The sequence below is a fragment of the Mustela putorius genome, unplaced genomic scaffold (assembly GCF_011764305.1).
Source record: "Mustela putorius furo isolate JIRA1106 unplaced genomic scaffold, ASM1176430v1.1 tig00003942_pilon_pilon_pilon, whole genome shotgun sequence".
In the NCBI taxonomy this organism is placed as follows: Eukaryota; Metazoa; Chordata; class Mammalia; order Carnivora; family Mustelidae; genus Mustela; species Mustela putorius.
Genome location: NW_025422087.1, coordinates 5,733,797 through 5,746,628, shown reverse-complemented (window position 1 = coordinate 5,746,628; position 12,832 = coordinate 5,733,797). Strand labels below are relative to the sequence as shown.

General features: G+C 44.1%; 1 protein-coding gene across 3 annotated transcripts in view; it reads right to left on the bottom strand.

The window, feature by feature from the left end:
• The window catches only part of LOC101679061 (WD repeat-containing protein on Y chromosome-like), a 132,670-nt gene that overhangs the window by 70,159 nt on the left and 49,679 nt on the right, over positions 1 to 12,832 (bottom strand). For all 3 annotated transcript variants that reach the window (XM_045069620.1, XM_045069621.1, XM_045069622.1), the window contains one exon: positions 2,960 to 3,005. In XM_045069620.1, the coding sequence (XP_044925555.1) occupies positions 2,960 to 3,005 (46 nt within the window). The remainder of the gene's footprint in view (positions 1 to 2,959; positions 3,006 to 12,832) is intronic.

The following is a 12,832-nucleotide window of genomic DNA, read 5'->3' as shown; positions in this document are numbered from 1 at the left end:
GCTGTTTCTGATGTACATGGGGTGGAAAAATTTGAGTTCTGCTCTGTGCCTATCCACCAAAGCTTTCTCACCAACATTTTTCTCTCTTGGAAGTTTCCTCTCATCAGGGCTCTGCTGATCCTACAGTCAGCCTGAAATAAATGCATCAAACGAACAGGGCTGACCTAGAGATGGGTATAGCATCATCCCTCTGCCTGTCTCACCTAGATTCCACTTCTGTAACCGTCTGAGTCCAATTTCCTCATCTGTACCACAAAGCCCAGAAAATGGTTTGTGGGATGATTTTTTTCAGTTCTCCTAAGGATGGTACTGAACTAGCATTACTCTAGATGCATAAATGAGAAGCTAATCCATACACAAGGGAAGCCTTTGGGTGTGGTCGCCCTAGACTCTATCAATGGAGGTCTTTATGGCAAGAGTCCAGGCTATGGGAAGGGAGTTATTCTATTGTCTAAAATATTCTAGTAGTAGATATTCCAAAAGGTCAGAGCAATGAAGTCACTCAACTCTGAGATAATTACAAGTCTGCTCAAGTCCTTGCAATGAGCAAATAGCTCAGAAAGAGTATGAAAGTAGACTATTAATTTTAAGAAACAAGTTTCTCAGTATGCCGAGTGTAAGTAGCACTGATGAATATTATCAAATGATCTGAAAGTGCATGATCCTGGGCTAGATGCAATCATCTAATGAAACCCAAGGATAATCACTCATCAAGAGAACCTTTGTGGTATGACTTTGGTGAACCCAGTACCCTGGCCTTCGTGGGCATATTATAAATGTAGCTTCCCTTCTGCTGAATGTCACTGGGTCCTCAATTCCAGGTTATCAGTGTGTGATCTCCAAGAAGTATGCAAATTGTGAAGACTTTGAAGTCTGCCAGAACATGCTTAGGTGACAAGACAGGCACAGCCAGTGTTTCTGCCTCAAAATACACTTCTTTCTCTCTCAGGCACAACTGATGGCTTTGCCAGGTTGGCACCATGAACTCGTAGATGCTGCATTCACTGTAAGCCTTTTTCTAGCCTAAAGAAAATTTGATTTTTTTAAAAAAAGAAACATCAAATAAGGACTCAAACACTGATGGAAAATGTCCTGGATTTTTAACATTCAAATACAGCTCCACAAAGAGTCCCCCACGACTGACATTTTATGTTATTAAAATGCTGTTAATTAAGAACTACAGAAACCAGCAGCGATGACCAAAGCAGGACTCTCACAAACTCCTCCTGACCTAAGCTGCGACTCTGATTTGCTTAGAGGCGAAATCAAAAGAACACAGGGTGTACCGGCTCATTCACATCTAGCCCACTAGGGGGCAGTGAATGATCGAGTTTCCAGCAGGCGGGCTTCCGCGCCGGTTGGTTGCTCTATATACACCTGAAGTGTGGCAGGCCTTTTACACAAAGTGAGCAGCGCTGCGGCGATGACAGGTGTAGGGAGCAGCCAGTTATTGCTCCCAGCACAGTCTGCCAGAAGGATGAAGTGAAACGGAGCATTTGCATTTTTACCAATGAACCTGCGTGATAATGAACAAACTGGCAGGGTCGCCCGCATCAGCCCCGGCTTCGCCTCCCGGCTTCTGCGGGGCCGCCGCCCCCGGCACCCGGCTGCACCGCACCCAGGACTGCAGCAAGGGAGACAGGCGGAGCCGAGGGACCCGATTTACCAGGCGCCTGGGGCTGGTGACCACAGGGGCACGACTGCCCCGCGGCAGGGGTGGGGGTGGGGATGCCTCCCTCTTCCATCCCATCTCCGGACCAGAATCCATCTGAGAGATTCCAGGCGGGGAAGCGGTGCTGCATAAATCCAAGGACACCATTCACCTCGTCGTCTGTGTGAACGGCGCCCCCTACAGTTGGGAAGTGCGCAGGTCCTTGCCTGCTCCCCCTGCGTGGGGCCTCTGAGCTCCAGGTCATTGCACAAGAGCCTGTCAGCTGTCTCCCCTGCTGCTCATTTCTTTCTTTCTTTCTTTCTTTCTTTCTTTCTTTCTTTCTTTCTTTCTTTCTTTCTTTTTTTTTTAATATATGTGTATGTATCTATGTATGCGTGTGTGTGTGTGCGCGCGCGTGCATTTTAAATTTGCATTAAAAGGCTTTAGGGGAAGTAGAGAGCAAAATTAGAAATTGGAACCTGTTGGATTTCAGTGTCGGCGATGGTTCCATCTTCCTTCCTCTTCTGCCAGGCTTCCTCCATTCCCTCGAGGAGCTAGTGCCCTCCTGGTGGTCTGTCTTTGCCCTGTGCTAATACTTTCTTCAGGCAGATCCTAGGCTACCAGAGCATTCAACCTTAGTTCTGTTCACAGCACTCCGTCCCCTCTCCCACTGGAAACTGCATTTAAATCTTATTTGTAACTGGGAAACAGAGTACAGAGAAGGGACTTCTCCCTTCTGGCCCTGATTTGCAAGACCCTCTCCTGCCTAATGTGGGGCAAATCAGATGTGCCCTTCCCCCGGTGCTCCGATGTCACTGCTTTCAGACTGGCTTCTTCATTCCGGCCCTGTTTCTTCACACATTGACCTAGAACATCCCTTCTGTTTTACTTCGAAGCCAGTAAAGCATCGTGGTGAAACACACAGACTTGGATCAAACTGCTTGGGTTCCAGCCTCAGTCCATCACCTCCCAGGAGCATGTACACTCAGAAATTGCACGACTGCTCCGTGCCTCAGTTTCCCCATTTTCACAAATGGCCGTCTAACATCACCTCATGGTTTGAACTAAATGGGTCAAATGGAAAGCACTAAGCACAACGCCAGGCATACGAACCATCACTTCATACATGTTACCTCTTCGTATTTTATTTTATTTGACATCATGTTGTATTTCTTCTTCGTCTCTGCTTTAAGACACAGATGCTCCCACCCTCCTTTTCTCCCCCTTGCTTCTCCCTGGAAGAATGGCAGATGGCCGTCTGACCCTTGAGTAAACGCCTACCGCTCTCCTTCAATCCTCCGTACCTACCTGATCATCGCCATAGAGAATCAGGCACTTGTCAGGATCTTCATAACTAAAGCAAAGAACATGAAGAGAAAACATCTTCAGACATCAAGAACAAGCTCAGGGATGGGGGTGGGGGTGGGGAGAATCTGACAAGTGTCCTTTATGTCATGCCCGTGTTCTATTTGTAGAACTGTCTTGGAAGTAGACACTTGTTTACTTCGCCCAGATCAGAAGTAATTTCAGATTCTCTTCATTTAATTGTCTACTTCCCCTGTGCAGCTTCGTAATTAAAATAAGAAACTTATTTATGAAGTCAGTGCCAGAGCTGAGAGATAACTGTAAGGAGGTGCTCCTCTGTGAAGCTGACGCTAAATCATGTTGGCCAGCCTAGAAGGCGTGGCAGGCACACCCGGGGCAGGGATCCCTCCCATCAGGTGGGAGTTGGAGAAAGGATGGAGGGACTATTGGCTCTTCCCAGTCCACGTGTGTGAGATGAAGAGTGCGGACATTCTCTTTACAAGAGGAGCCAGGTTTTTATGGGAAAATGTGGCAACTCCCCACTTTGAGATGGCTGGTTCTAATGGTCTGGGTGACACTGGCTGGTACCAGGAAAAGGGTAATGACTGCCCCATGGAGGAAGGCTTGAGCATGGGTGTTGTTGGCAGGAGGGCCAGGGAGGCAGGGAGGCAGGGAGGAGGGATGAAGAAACCGAATAGGAGGAGATAGTGAGGAGAGTGGGCAGAAACTAGCAAGATCCCGAGTGGACCACTTTTCCCTGTGACCCCCGGAATCTTCAGCTTCATCTACAAAAATCACAAAATGCTTGGTGTGGTTGGATTTCTTCCTTCCTACTTTTCTTTCTTTCTTTCTTTCTTTCTTTCTTTCTTTCTAGATTTTATTTATTTGTCAGAGAGAGCACAAGCAGGGAGATCAGCAGGCAGAGGGAGAAGCAGGCCCCCTGCTGAGCAGGGACCACCCCCCCCCACCCCCATGCAGGACTCAGTCCCAGGACTCTGAGATCATGACCTGAGCCAAAGGCAGACGCTTAACCGACTGAGCCACCCAGGTGTCCTGCAGTTGGATTTCTTATCAAAACCAGTGAAATGGCTATGTGGATGCAAGATGTGGACACCCGCCCATATCTGGGAAGCATCAATGTTACAACTGCAAGACTTGTTTGACATTATGTGGCCACATTAAATCTGGCAAATAATTTGTCCATTTATATTGGATTTATTTCTCTTTCATTTCCAAAGACAAGAAGGGACCTAGAGAGACGTTTCTGTTTTGTGTCAGTACCAGAAATCTGTGTGTCTCTTAAACATCTTAATTATTATCTTATAGACAATATGAAGCTGCTAATGGATGTTGTTTCCCTCTTTTTTCTTGCTTCTAGGAAGTCCAAAAATAAATATGTTATTCATTTCTAAAAATTGTTTAGAGTATTATAGAATATATTTTGCTTATTGACTTTATCTTTCTATATATGTTTTTTGTCTTCACCCCCATTCATATATGTGCATGTGTATTATCTTTTATCCAATTCTATACTCATTGCTATAAGTGTTTCCAAATCCTCTTTTAGACCGTGTGGTTTTTAATAAACAAAAATACCAATAAATGCATTTTTGTCTCTCCTGAAGTTTTTCTACCATAATCTGTAGTAAAAGAAATGTTCTTTGAGTTTTGTTGTCAAAACTGTTTATTAATCTTTTCTTGACACCTATGTTTAGAGTCCTGCTTTTGCTAAAGACTTTTTTAAAAAGATTTTATTTTTAAGTAATTCCTACCTGAAGTGGGGCTCAGATTCATTAGCCCAAGATCAAGAGTTGAGAACTCCTTCTACTGAGTCAGCCAGGCACCCCACAATAGACTTTTTTTTTTTTTTAACCCTAATTATTGTTAAGATATTCTCTTGTTTTCTCTTAGATCTTTCTCTGGAATTTTTTTTATGTATATTGTGATACAAGGACTTAATTTTTTCCCCCTAAATCGCTAGCAGTTTTCTGTTAGACTATTCTCCCACTAATTTGAAATGCTTATTTTATCAAATACTATTTTGCACATAAACATGGGTCTATCATTAATCCATTTGTCTCTTCTTCACACCAGTATCTTATCTCTTTCACTCACTGTAACTTAGCAGCATACTTTGATATCTGGTAGCTTAAGTCATTATGCTTTTTCAAAGTTTCTTGGCCATTTTCACATATTTACTCTTCTAGATGAACTTTGGAATCAACCTGTTGAGCTCCAAAACAATCTCATAGAGATTTTGATTGGAATTCCTTTGAATCTGACATTTAACTTGGGGCAAGGTGACACCTTCACGAAACTGAATTTTCTCATCCGGGAAGGTAGTCAGTCGCTTCCCATTTATTTGGGCTTTCTTTCATGTTTTTAGAAGATTATCTCTCTATCTTAACATATTTTAAAGGTTTTTTCTGGGAATATTCAATTATGTGCCAGTCAGTTTCTTCCTTAGAGAAGAAATAAGAACAATAGTCAGGATTCAAGTTCCCCATAGCCAAGGTATACTTATTATGCAGACATTCTCCTGACATACAATTTCGCAGCAAAGACCAGTTGAGCCCACATACAATGTTGGAAATACTGGCTAAGAACAGTTGGCCAGTAAAGTAAACTACAAAAAGAAAAAAAAAGTCATACATGTCCCTCAAGAAGATGAAGATCTGAGGCTCTCTGCTAAGATATCAAAAAAATCTGTTTGGGGGCATCAGGGTGGCACAGTTGGTTAAGCATCCAACTTTTGGTTTTAGCTCAGATCATGATTTCAAGGTTGTGAGATCAAGCCCCACATCAGGCTCTACATTCAGTGCAGAGTTGGCTGGAGATCATCTCTCCCTCCCTCTTCCTCTGTCCCTCCCCCTGCTCTCTCTCTTCTCTCTCTCTCAAATAAATAAATAAATCTAAAAAAAAAAAAAAAAAGACCTGTTAGGACCAAATTTCTCTCTCCCTCATATTTATATAAAAGATTTAAAATGTAGAATTTAGCTCCTTGCACATTGTCATTCTCCCCACACTACTCTTTTCATAATTCTTGGGATTTAATATCAATCATAAATAATCCATTCAGTCTACCAGTTTCTCATTTCCTTACAACAGTTTTGTTTTCTACCATACTGCAGACACTCACGGCCACTGTCACACCCTTGATATTGTCATTAGTAATAACTGCAACCTTCAGTTGAAAACTCCGATCTCAAACATTCTATCTCCAGTCTTTCCAGCTTATTCACATTGTACTACAGATTTAATTCCAGGACTTTCCATCTGTTGATCCAAACACATTTTCACTGTCCAAGACCCTTTCATGCCTCACTTTCCTTCCCGGGTGACTTAGGTTCCTCTGTCAGTGATAACCACTTCCTCATGTGTGCCCTCAACTTTCTCCTTTGTTGTTCTTTCTTGGCACAAGAACACCCCTGATTCATGTTGACTTTCCACCCACCCCATGCATGAAAATGTGGCTGGAGACAAACCACACAACTGTGCTGAGTGGTCTGACTTCAACGTCATGACCACAAACCACAGATAAGTTCTCAGTACTTCCTGGCAGCCATCCGTCGTCTCCCACTCTCCGAGACCATTTCCACTTCCTCCTTTGTCTGAAAATCTCCGACAGCTCCCAATTCCCATTCTCAGATCAAGATCTTGCTTTCTAAGTCTCCGAGAAAATGGAAATGCTCTACAGAGGCCCTCCACCAAATCCTACCAGATTCCCCTGGTTTATCAATGCTGTGGATCATTCCCATCAGCACACAAACATGCTCTTATTTCTCTCATTGGGGAAAATTTTTAAAAATTGTCTTAATCGCTTTGCCCCTCCAATTATCACCCCAGTTTTCTCCATCCTTTTACGAAAGAGTTGCTTGAGACACGGCTTCATGCTGCTGCCTCTGTTTCCCTTCCTGTGCCTATGTGAAGGCATTCCCATCAAGCTCTTGCCCCACCTCGCAAAACTGCAATGACCTCTCGTGGAAATTCTGGGTCCTCAACTTTCCAGCAGCTGTACTTGACATTGCTTACCTGGGTTTGGGTACCCCGGGCTCGGGCCTTGCTACCTGCTTGTGTGCCAGCAATGAGCAAGCCCATCAACCTCAGGGCTTTACCTCTGTCTCTTTATGCCGATGATCTGAGTCCACAGAACATGCACACATGCAACCACCCTGAACTTCTGATGCCCTTACCTGGTCGGTTTTCTTCATAACACTTACCACTTCCTAGCATCCCTAAGTAATCAGATATTGACTGTTTATTGTCTAAAAGCCAGGCTCTGCTAGAGCAAGGGTTTTTGCCTCTTTTATTCATTAATATATCCCAACTGCCCAGAACAGTGCTAGGCCCATAATGAGCAACACTGATCTTTGTTCTTGATGCATTCATACACTTCCAGGCTGGCCACACAAAGTCCTTGCATGCACCAGGTGTGTCCCACTGCACAGCCTTGCCTAGAACCAACTTTGTGGCTCACTGGCATGCTACCTTCAAGTCCTTGCCCCACTGGCACCTGGCAAGCTCTGCCCTGCCCCTGCCCCATGCTTTAGTCCCCTCTGTGCTACATTTGCTCTCCTTAGTCCTTATTCCTTAACATACTACCCACTGGTTTTGCATATAGCCTCTCTCTTCCACTAGGGTGGAAGTTCCCTGAGAGCATAGCTTGTACCTGCCTCTTTTACTGTCCTGGTAGCCCAAACATGCCTTGCATCCCTCTGCGGAAGTACTTACTTCGAAAACATCCTTTATAAAGTTATCATTGTGTGTGACTGGAAAACAGTCCACACTAGCTGGGTGCCCTGTGTCTAGCTTGCACACTCTCTTCAGATTCCTCGGGGTGACCTCCATCCACCCTTGGCTGCTTGGCCTCCAAGTTCCATGCTGTGACCAGCCCCAGCCAATATCACAGCCTGTTGATGATGTCACAAGAGTTCCCTTCTCAGTCCCAGTGTTCCCACTACATGTGGCCTCTTTGATTTCTGAACCTCAGCCAAACTCAGGGGCCACCTCACCCACTCTGGGCTTTGTCTTCCAGTTGAATGAATGTTGGTGTCAAGGACACTGTCTGTCATACTCTAAGTATTCTCCCCAAACCAGTTGTTCCTTCATTCTTCAAGTATAAATATATATTAAGTATATACCACATGCCTAACACTATTCTAGCCAATGGGATATAATAGATAAAGTTCTCACCATCATAGTGCTTATAGTCTATTTAGGAGGCAAATAATAAATAAATGACCAAATCAGGACATCGTATGTCAGGTGATGGTAATTGCTATGGAGATAAATAAAGCAGGGTAGGGGCAATAAGGAATTCTGGGTCTGGGGGGTGGTATGGTGCGGAGAGTGTATTCTCAAGGACTGTGGTCAGAGAGGCCTCTCTGAGTGAGTGACGTGGGATTGAGCCACATGGATCTCAGCAGAGAAGAATGCTTCAGGAGGAGATAGCGGGGAAGGCCCTGAGGCACAAGTGTGCTCAACAAACAGCCGGGAGTCTGGTGTCTGGAGCAGGCCGAGCAAGCAGGAGGGTCAGAGGAGGGATGGAATGGGGTGGAGGAAGCAGAAAGGGAGGAAGAAGATTTCTTCCACAAACAAAAGAGAGCCTCCACAGTCTGGGGAAAGAGCAGGAAAGGAGAAGTATCACAAGCAGGGGAGGAAGAGAGGGTTGAGGGTCTCCCATAGTGGGTACCAGGCCCCACATCCTAGAAGGGCTGCCAGGGGGAGCAGTGGTTCCTCGTGACTGAAGTGGCCGTGTGCAGTGTCCCATAGGGTCTTGTGTCCAAGACACCCAACCACAGAGCCTGAGTAGCCTCGATGGCACTTCCCACCAGCGGGCCCCCCAACTGTGCCACGACGTTGGTGGGGGAACCCCTGAAGTGACTGATATTATCGTGGGTGGTAGGAACTCAAAATAGAACTAAGCTCAAGTTTCAGAAAACAAAATAAGTGATGTTTCTTGCACACCCGAAGCTATGGAATGAGATTCACACTTGCTATGTTATCACAAGTACGTTAAAAATAAGGAGAAATATACTGTTGGTGTATCCTGGCTTATTTTTCACAATTTTTGCTCCTGGGTGTTGACCTATTTTTCTGACAACAAGACAGTTGGGAAAAATGGGAAGAGTTGCCTCAAGTGGAGATCTCTGTTCTGCTGTTGCTCACCCTGAAAGGAGCCAAGGAGCCTGCCTTGTGGCATGAAATCTCTGACTTCTCTAAGAGAGATAGACTCTGGTGGTATTACTGAAAAAAAAAAAAAAAATCCCAGAAACACATCAATCCTGAGTATCAGAGCCTAGAAATTATTCATATCACTCTGCAGCTCTGGCAAGAGACCAGATTCCTGGAATTAAGGCATCTGAAGCATTTCATTGTTGCAGTAACAGCAACCGACACCGGTGATAACAATCCAGAAAGATGGTGTTTACAAAGAGGGTATCTTTGATTTCTTTTTAAGATGCAAAGATTGATAATTTCTTTCCTTCTTCAGAAATTTCTCTGGCTAATCAGTGGGTGTATCGGAGTCTCCCTAAAAGAAGCAAAAGCTCTCAATCTCCTTTGGGAGTTAGAGGTGATGGAGAGGAGTTTTATCCAACCAGCTGCTGCTGAGAGATTCATGAGAACATTTTGTCACATCTAATAGTCTTCAGCTTTCATTTGGTGCTTAGGACAGGGCCCCAGACCCAGGGCAAGCTCAGCATATGTCCCTGGAAAGAACAGGGGAGCCAGGAAATAGGAAGTACCCCACAGTGCTGGGATTGGTTCCAGATTTTGTTTCTTTGAACTTTCCTAAATTGCAAAGTATAACGATAAGTGAGTCAATTTCCGATGAGTCTTGGTATTCTAAATCCTAACGATCTTACCAACTCCATATATTTTTCTGTCTGGAGTGCAGTAGGATAAAGCAAAGAAAAAATCTGGTTTTCCCCTTTAAAGTGGGGAGAATCACAGACTCCCAGTTAAGAAAGGTGATCCAGGAGATTGAAACTGATGACAACTGTCCACAAGGCGCCAACAAGTGCCTTCCTTTAGGTGGTAAAATATGTCTCTAGCTATGATGTTGGATTCTTCTCTAGACATCAGCCTTCCAAAAATACAGTGAATGGATGAGCAGTGCTCCCAATTCATAACTCAGCTAAGAAGAGAATGCAGGCCATTTTTACTTAGCACATACTTGACCTGAAACAAGCTGATTACAATAAGGCATTGAAGGGTAGCTGTGATTCTGTTACTTGGTGAGAAGGTTCGTCTGGAGCATTGTGGAGATTGCTGTTATGGGATGAACCATGTCTTGAGAGAGCCAGACAAAGTCTTAATGTCATCTTGGAAGAAAACCAGAAAACAATAGTGATGTTCATACTTTTGTGCCTTGAGGAAGTTGTAGGGAGTTCAGATTATATGGCAACCATCACTATTCCAAACGACCTTGGCCCATAGGATAGGAGCCAAATACCATTCAGGTTTTGTTTAGGATTGAGCAAAGCATAATCCAGTCTTCCCGGAGTGTGTGGGCCAAGTTACAAAGGGGAGACATTGCAGGCCGTGGGCCAATTAACTAGCACAGGTAAGAAACTGAGAGGATGCACACTGGGCAGTGATCACAGAAATGAGAGGAGAAAAGGGACAAGACTTGGCCAGTGATTATAAGCGGAAGGTGAGGAGGAGAAGTGACCACAAGGATTCCCAAGGTTCTCCGTTTGAGTGATGAAATGGAGCTGGAAATCAAGACAGAACACATAGGGAGCATGGCAGGATTTGAAGAGAGTGCACATGTCTTTTGACACTTCAAGTCTGAAAAGCCTACAAGCTATCCACATGGAACTTAATCTAGCATTTTGAGTGCAGGTGTCAAGAAGTAATTCTAAATAATGGTCAAGCCAGTAAAAGAAAGACAATACTTAAGGAATGTGGTACAAGGAGAAAACCAAGGGTGCTACCAAGGTAGCACCTGAGAGGCTTTCAACATGTGAGTGGGGTGAGGATGAAGAAGGGAGAAGGAGGACCAGTTAGAGGAGGCGAACTGGAGACAGGCCACTATTGCAGAGGTCAAGGAGAGAGAAATGGTTTATGTCACAGATATAATGAAGACTTAAAAGAGGGAAAAGATTCACCTGTTAGGAGGTCATTGAATTAGGACCAGCGAGAAATAGTGAGGTTGTGAAGCCTGGCAGTGATGGTGTCATGTGCACATAGCAGAGGACCAGCAACAGGCTACTGAGAGTCCCTGAACATGCAGGGTGAGCAGACATGTCCCACTTTAGGCCTTTGCTCTGGTTGTTCCATTGTCTGGGCTGCTGTCTTCCAGGTATCCCCCTGGCTTCCCTGGCTCACTGCCTTGCTTCTTTTGGGTCTTTGTTTGAATGTCAAATGTCCCTGACCACCTTACTTAATACTACAACAGACAGCCCCTTCCCTATCAATTCATACACATACATACTTGGCAACGCCTTTTCTTTCACCCATAGCACCTATCATCTTCTAACAATACTATATTATTTGTGTATTTATAATATTTATTATTTATTGTAAATTCACTCCTCCCACTTGAATGGATACATCTTTTTAAAAATGTTATATTAGTCAACATACAGTACTTCATTAGTTCTTGATGTAGTGTTCCATGATTTATTGTTTGCATATAACAGCCAGTGCTTGTTACAATACATGCCCTCCTTAATACTCATCACCAAGCTACCTCATCTCCCTACCCCTCCTCACCTCTGAAACCCTCAGTTTGTTTCCCAGAGTCCATAGTCTCTCATGGTTCACCTCCCCCTCTGATTCCCCCCTTCATTTTCCCTTCCATCTCCTAATGTCCTCGAAGCTATTCCTTATGTTTTTTATATAAGTGAATCCATACAATAATTGTCTTTCTCTGTTTGACTTATTTTACTCAGCATAATCTCCTCCAGTCCCATCCATGTTGATGCAAAAGTTGGGTATTCATCCTTTCTGATGGCTGAGCAATATTCCATTGAATATATGGACCACATTTTCTTTATCCATTCATCTGTTGAAAGGCATCTCATCTCCTTCCACAGTTTGGCTGTTGTGGATATTGCTGCTATGAACATTGGGGTGCATGTGGCCCTTCTTTTCACTACATCTGTATTGTTGGGGTAAATACACAGTAGTGCAATTGCTGGGTCATAGGGTAGCTCTATTTTTAACTTTTTGGGGAAACGCCATACTGTTTTCCAAAGTGGTTGTACCAACTTGCAGAATACATATTTTTTAAAAGGCTATTTATTTATTTGAGAGAGAGTGCAAGTGGGGGGAAAGGCAGAGGCAAAGAACCTCAAGGAGAATCTGTGCCAAACATGGAGCTCAACACAGAGCTCAACCTCATGACCCTGAGACCACAACCTGAGCTGAAACCAAGAGTTGGACACACAAACAACTGCACCACCAAGGTTACCCTTGAATGGATACATCCTAAGGGCAGAAAATCTTATTATTTTGTACACTGAAGTGTTTCCTGTACCCACAATAGTGTCTGGCCCACAGCAGTCCTTCTATAGTATTTGTTGAGTGAATGAACACAGCGGACTATAAAAAAAAAAAAAAAACACACACACACAGAGAATGATTAAGGCCTAGAATAGATATATAAATAAAGTACAATGGAAGCCCAGAAAAAGAAATTAATTCTGGTTCAGAGGATTGGTAAAAGCTTTGTGAAGAGTGATTTCTGAGTTGGATCCCAGGAATTGGCAGGATATCAGCAGTCATAAGTGATATGAATGGGTGTGTAGGTGAAGAAAACTGTGATGAGGCTCCTAGGTGGGAAACAGTTCACACATGCAGGAAAAAGCAAGCCACCCAGTGGGCTAGAACATGATGTCTAAGAGAAGGGCTGTGGGAGAGTTGGGT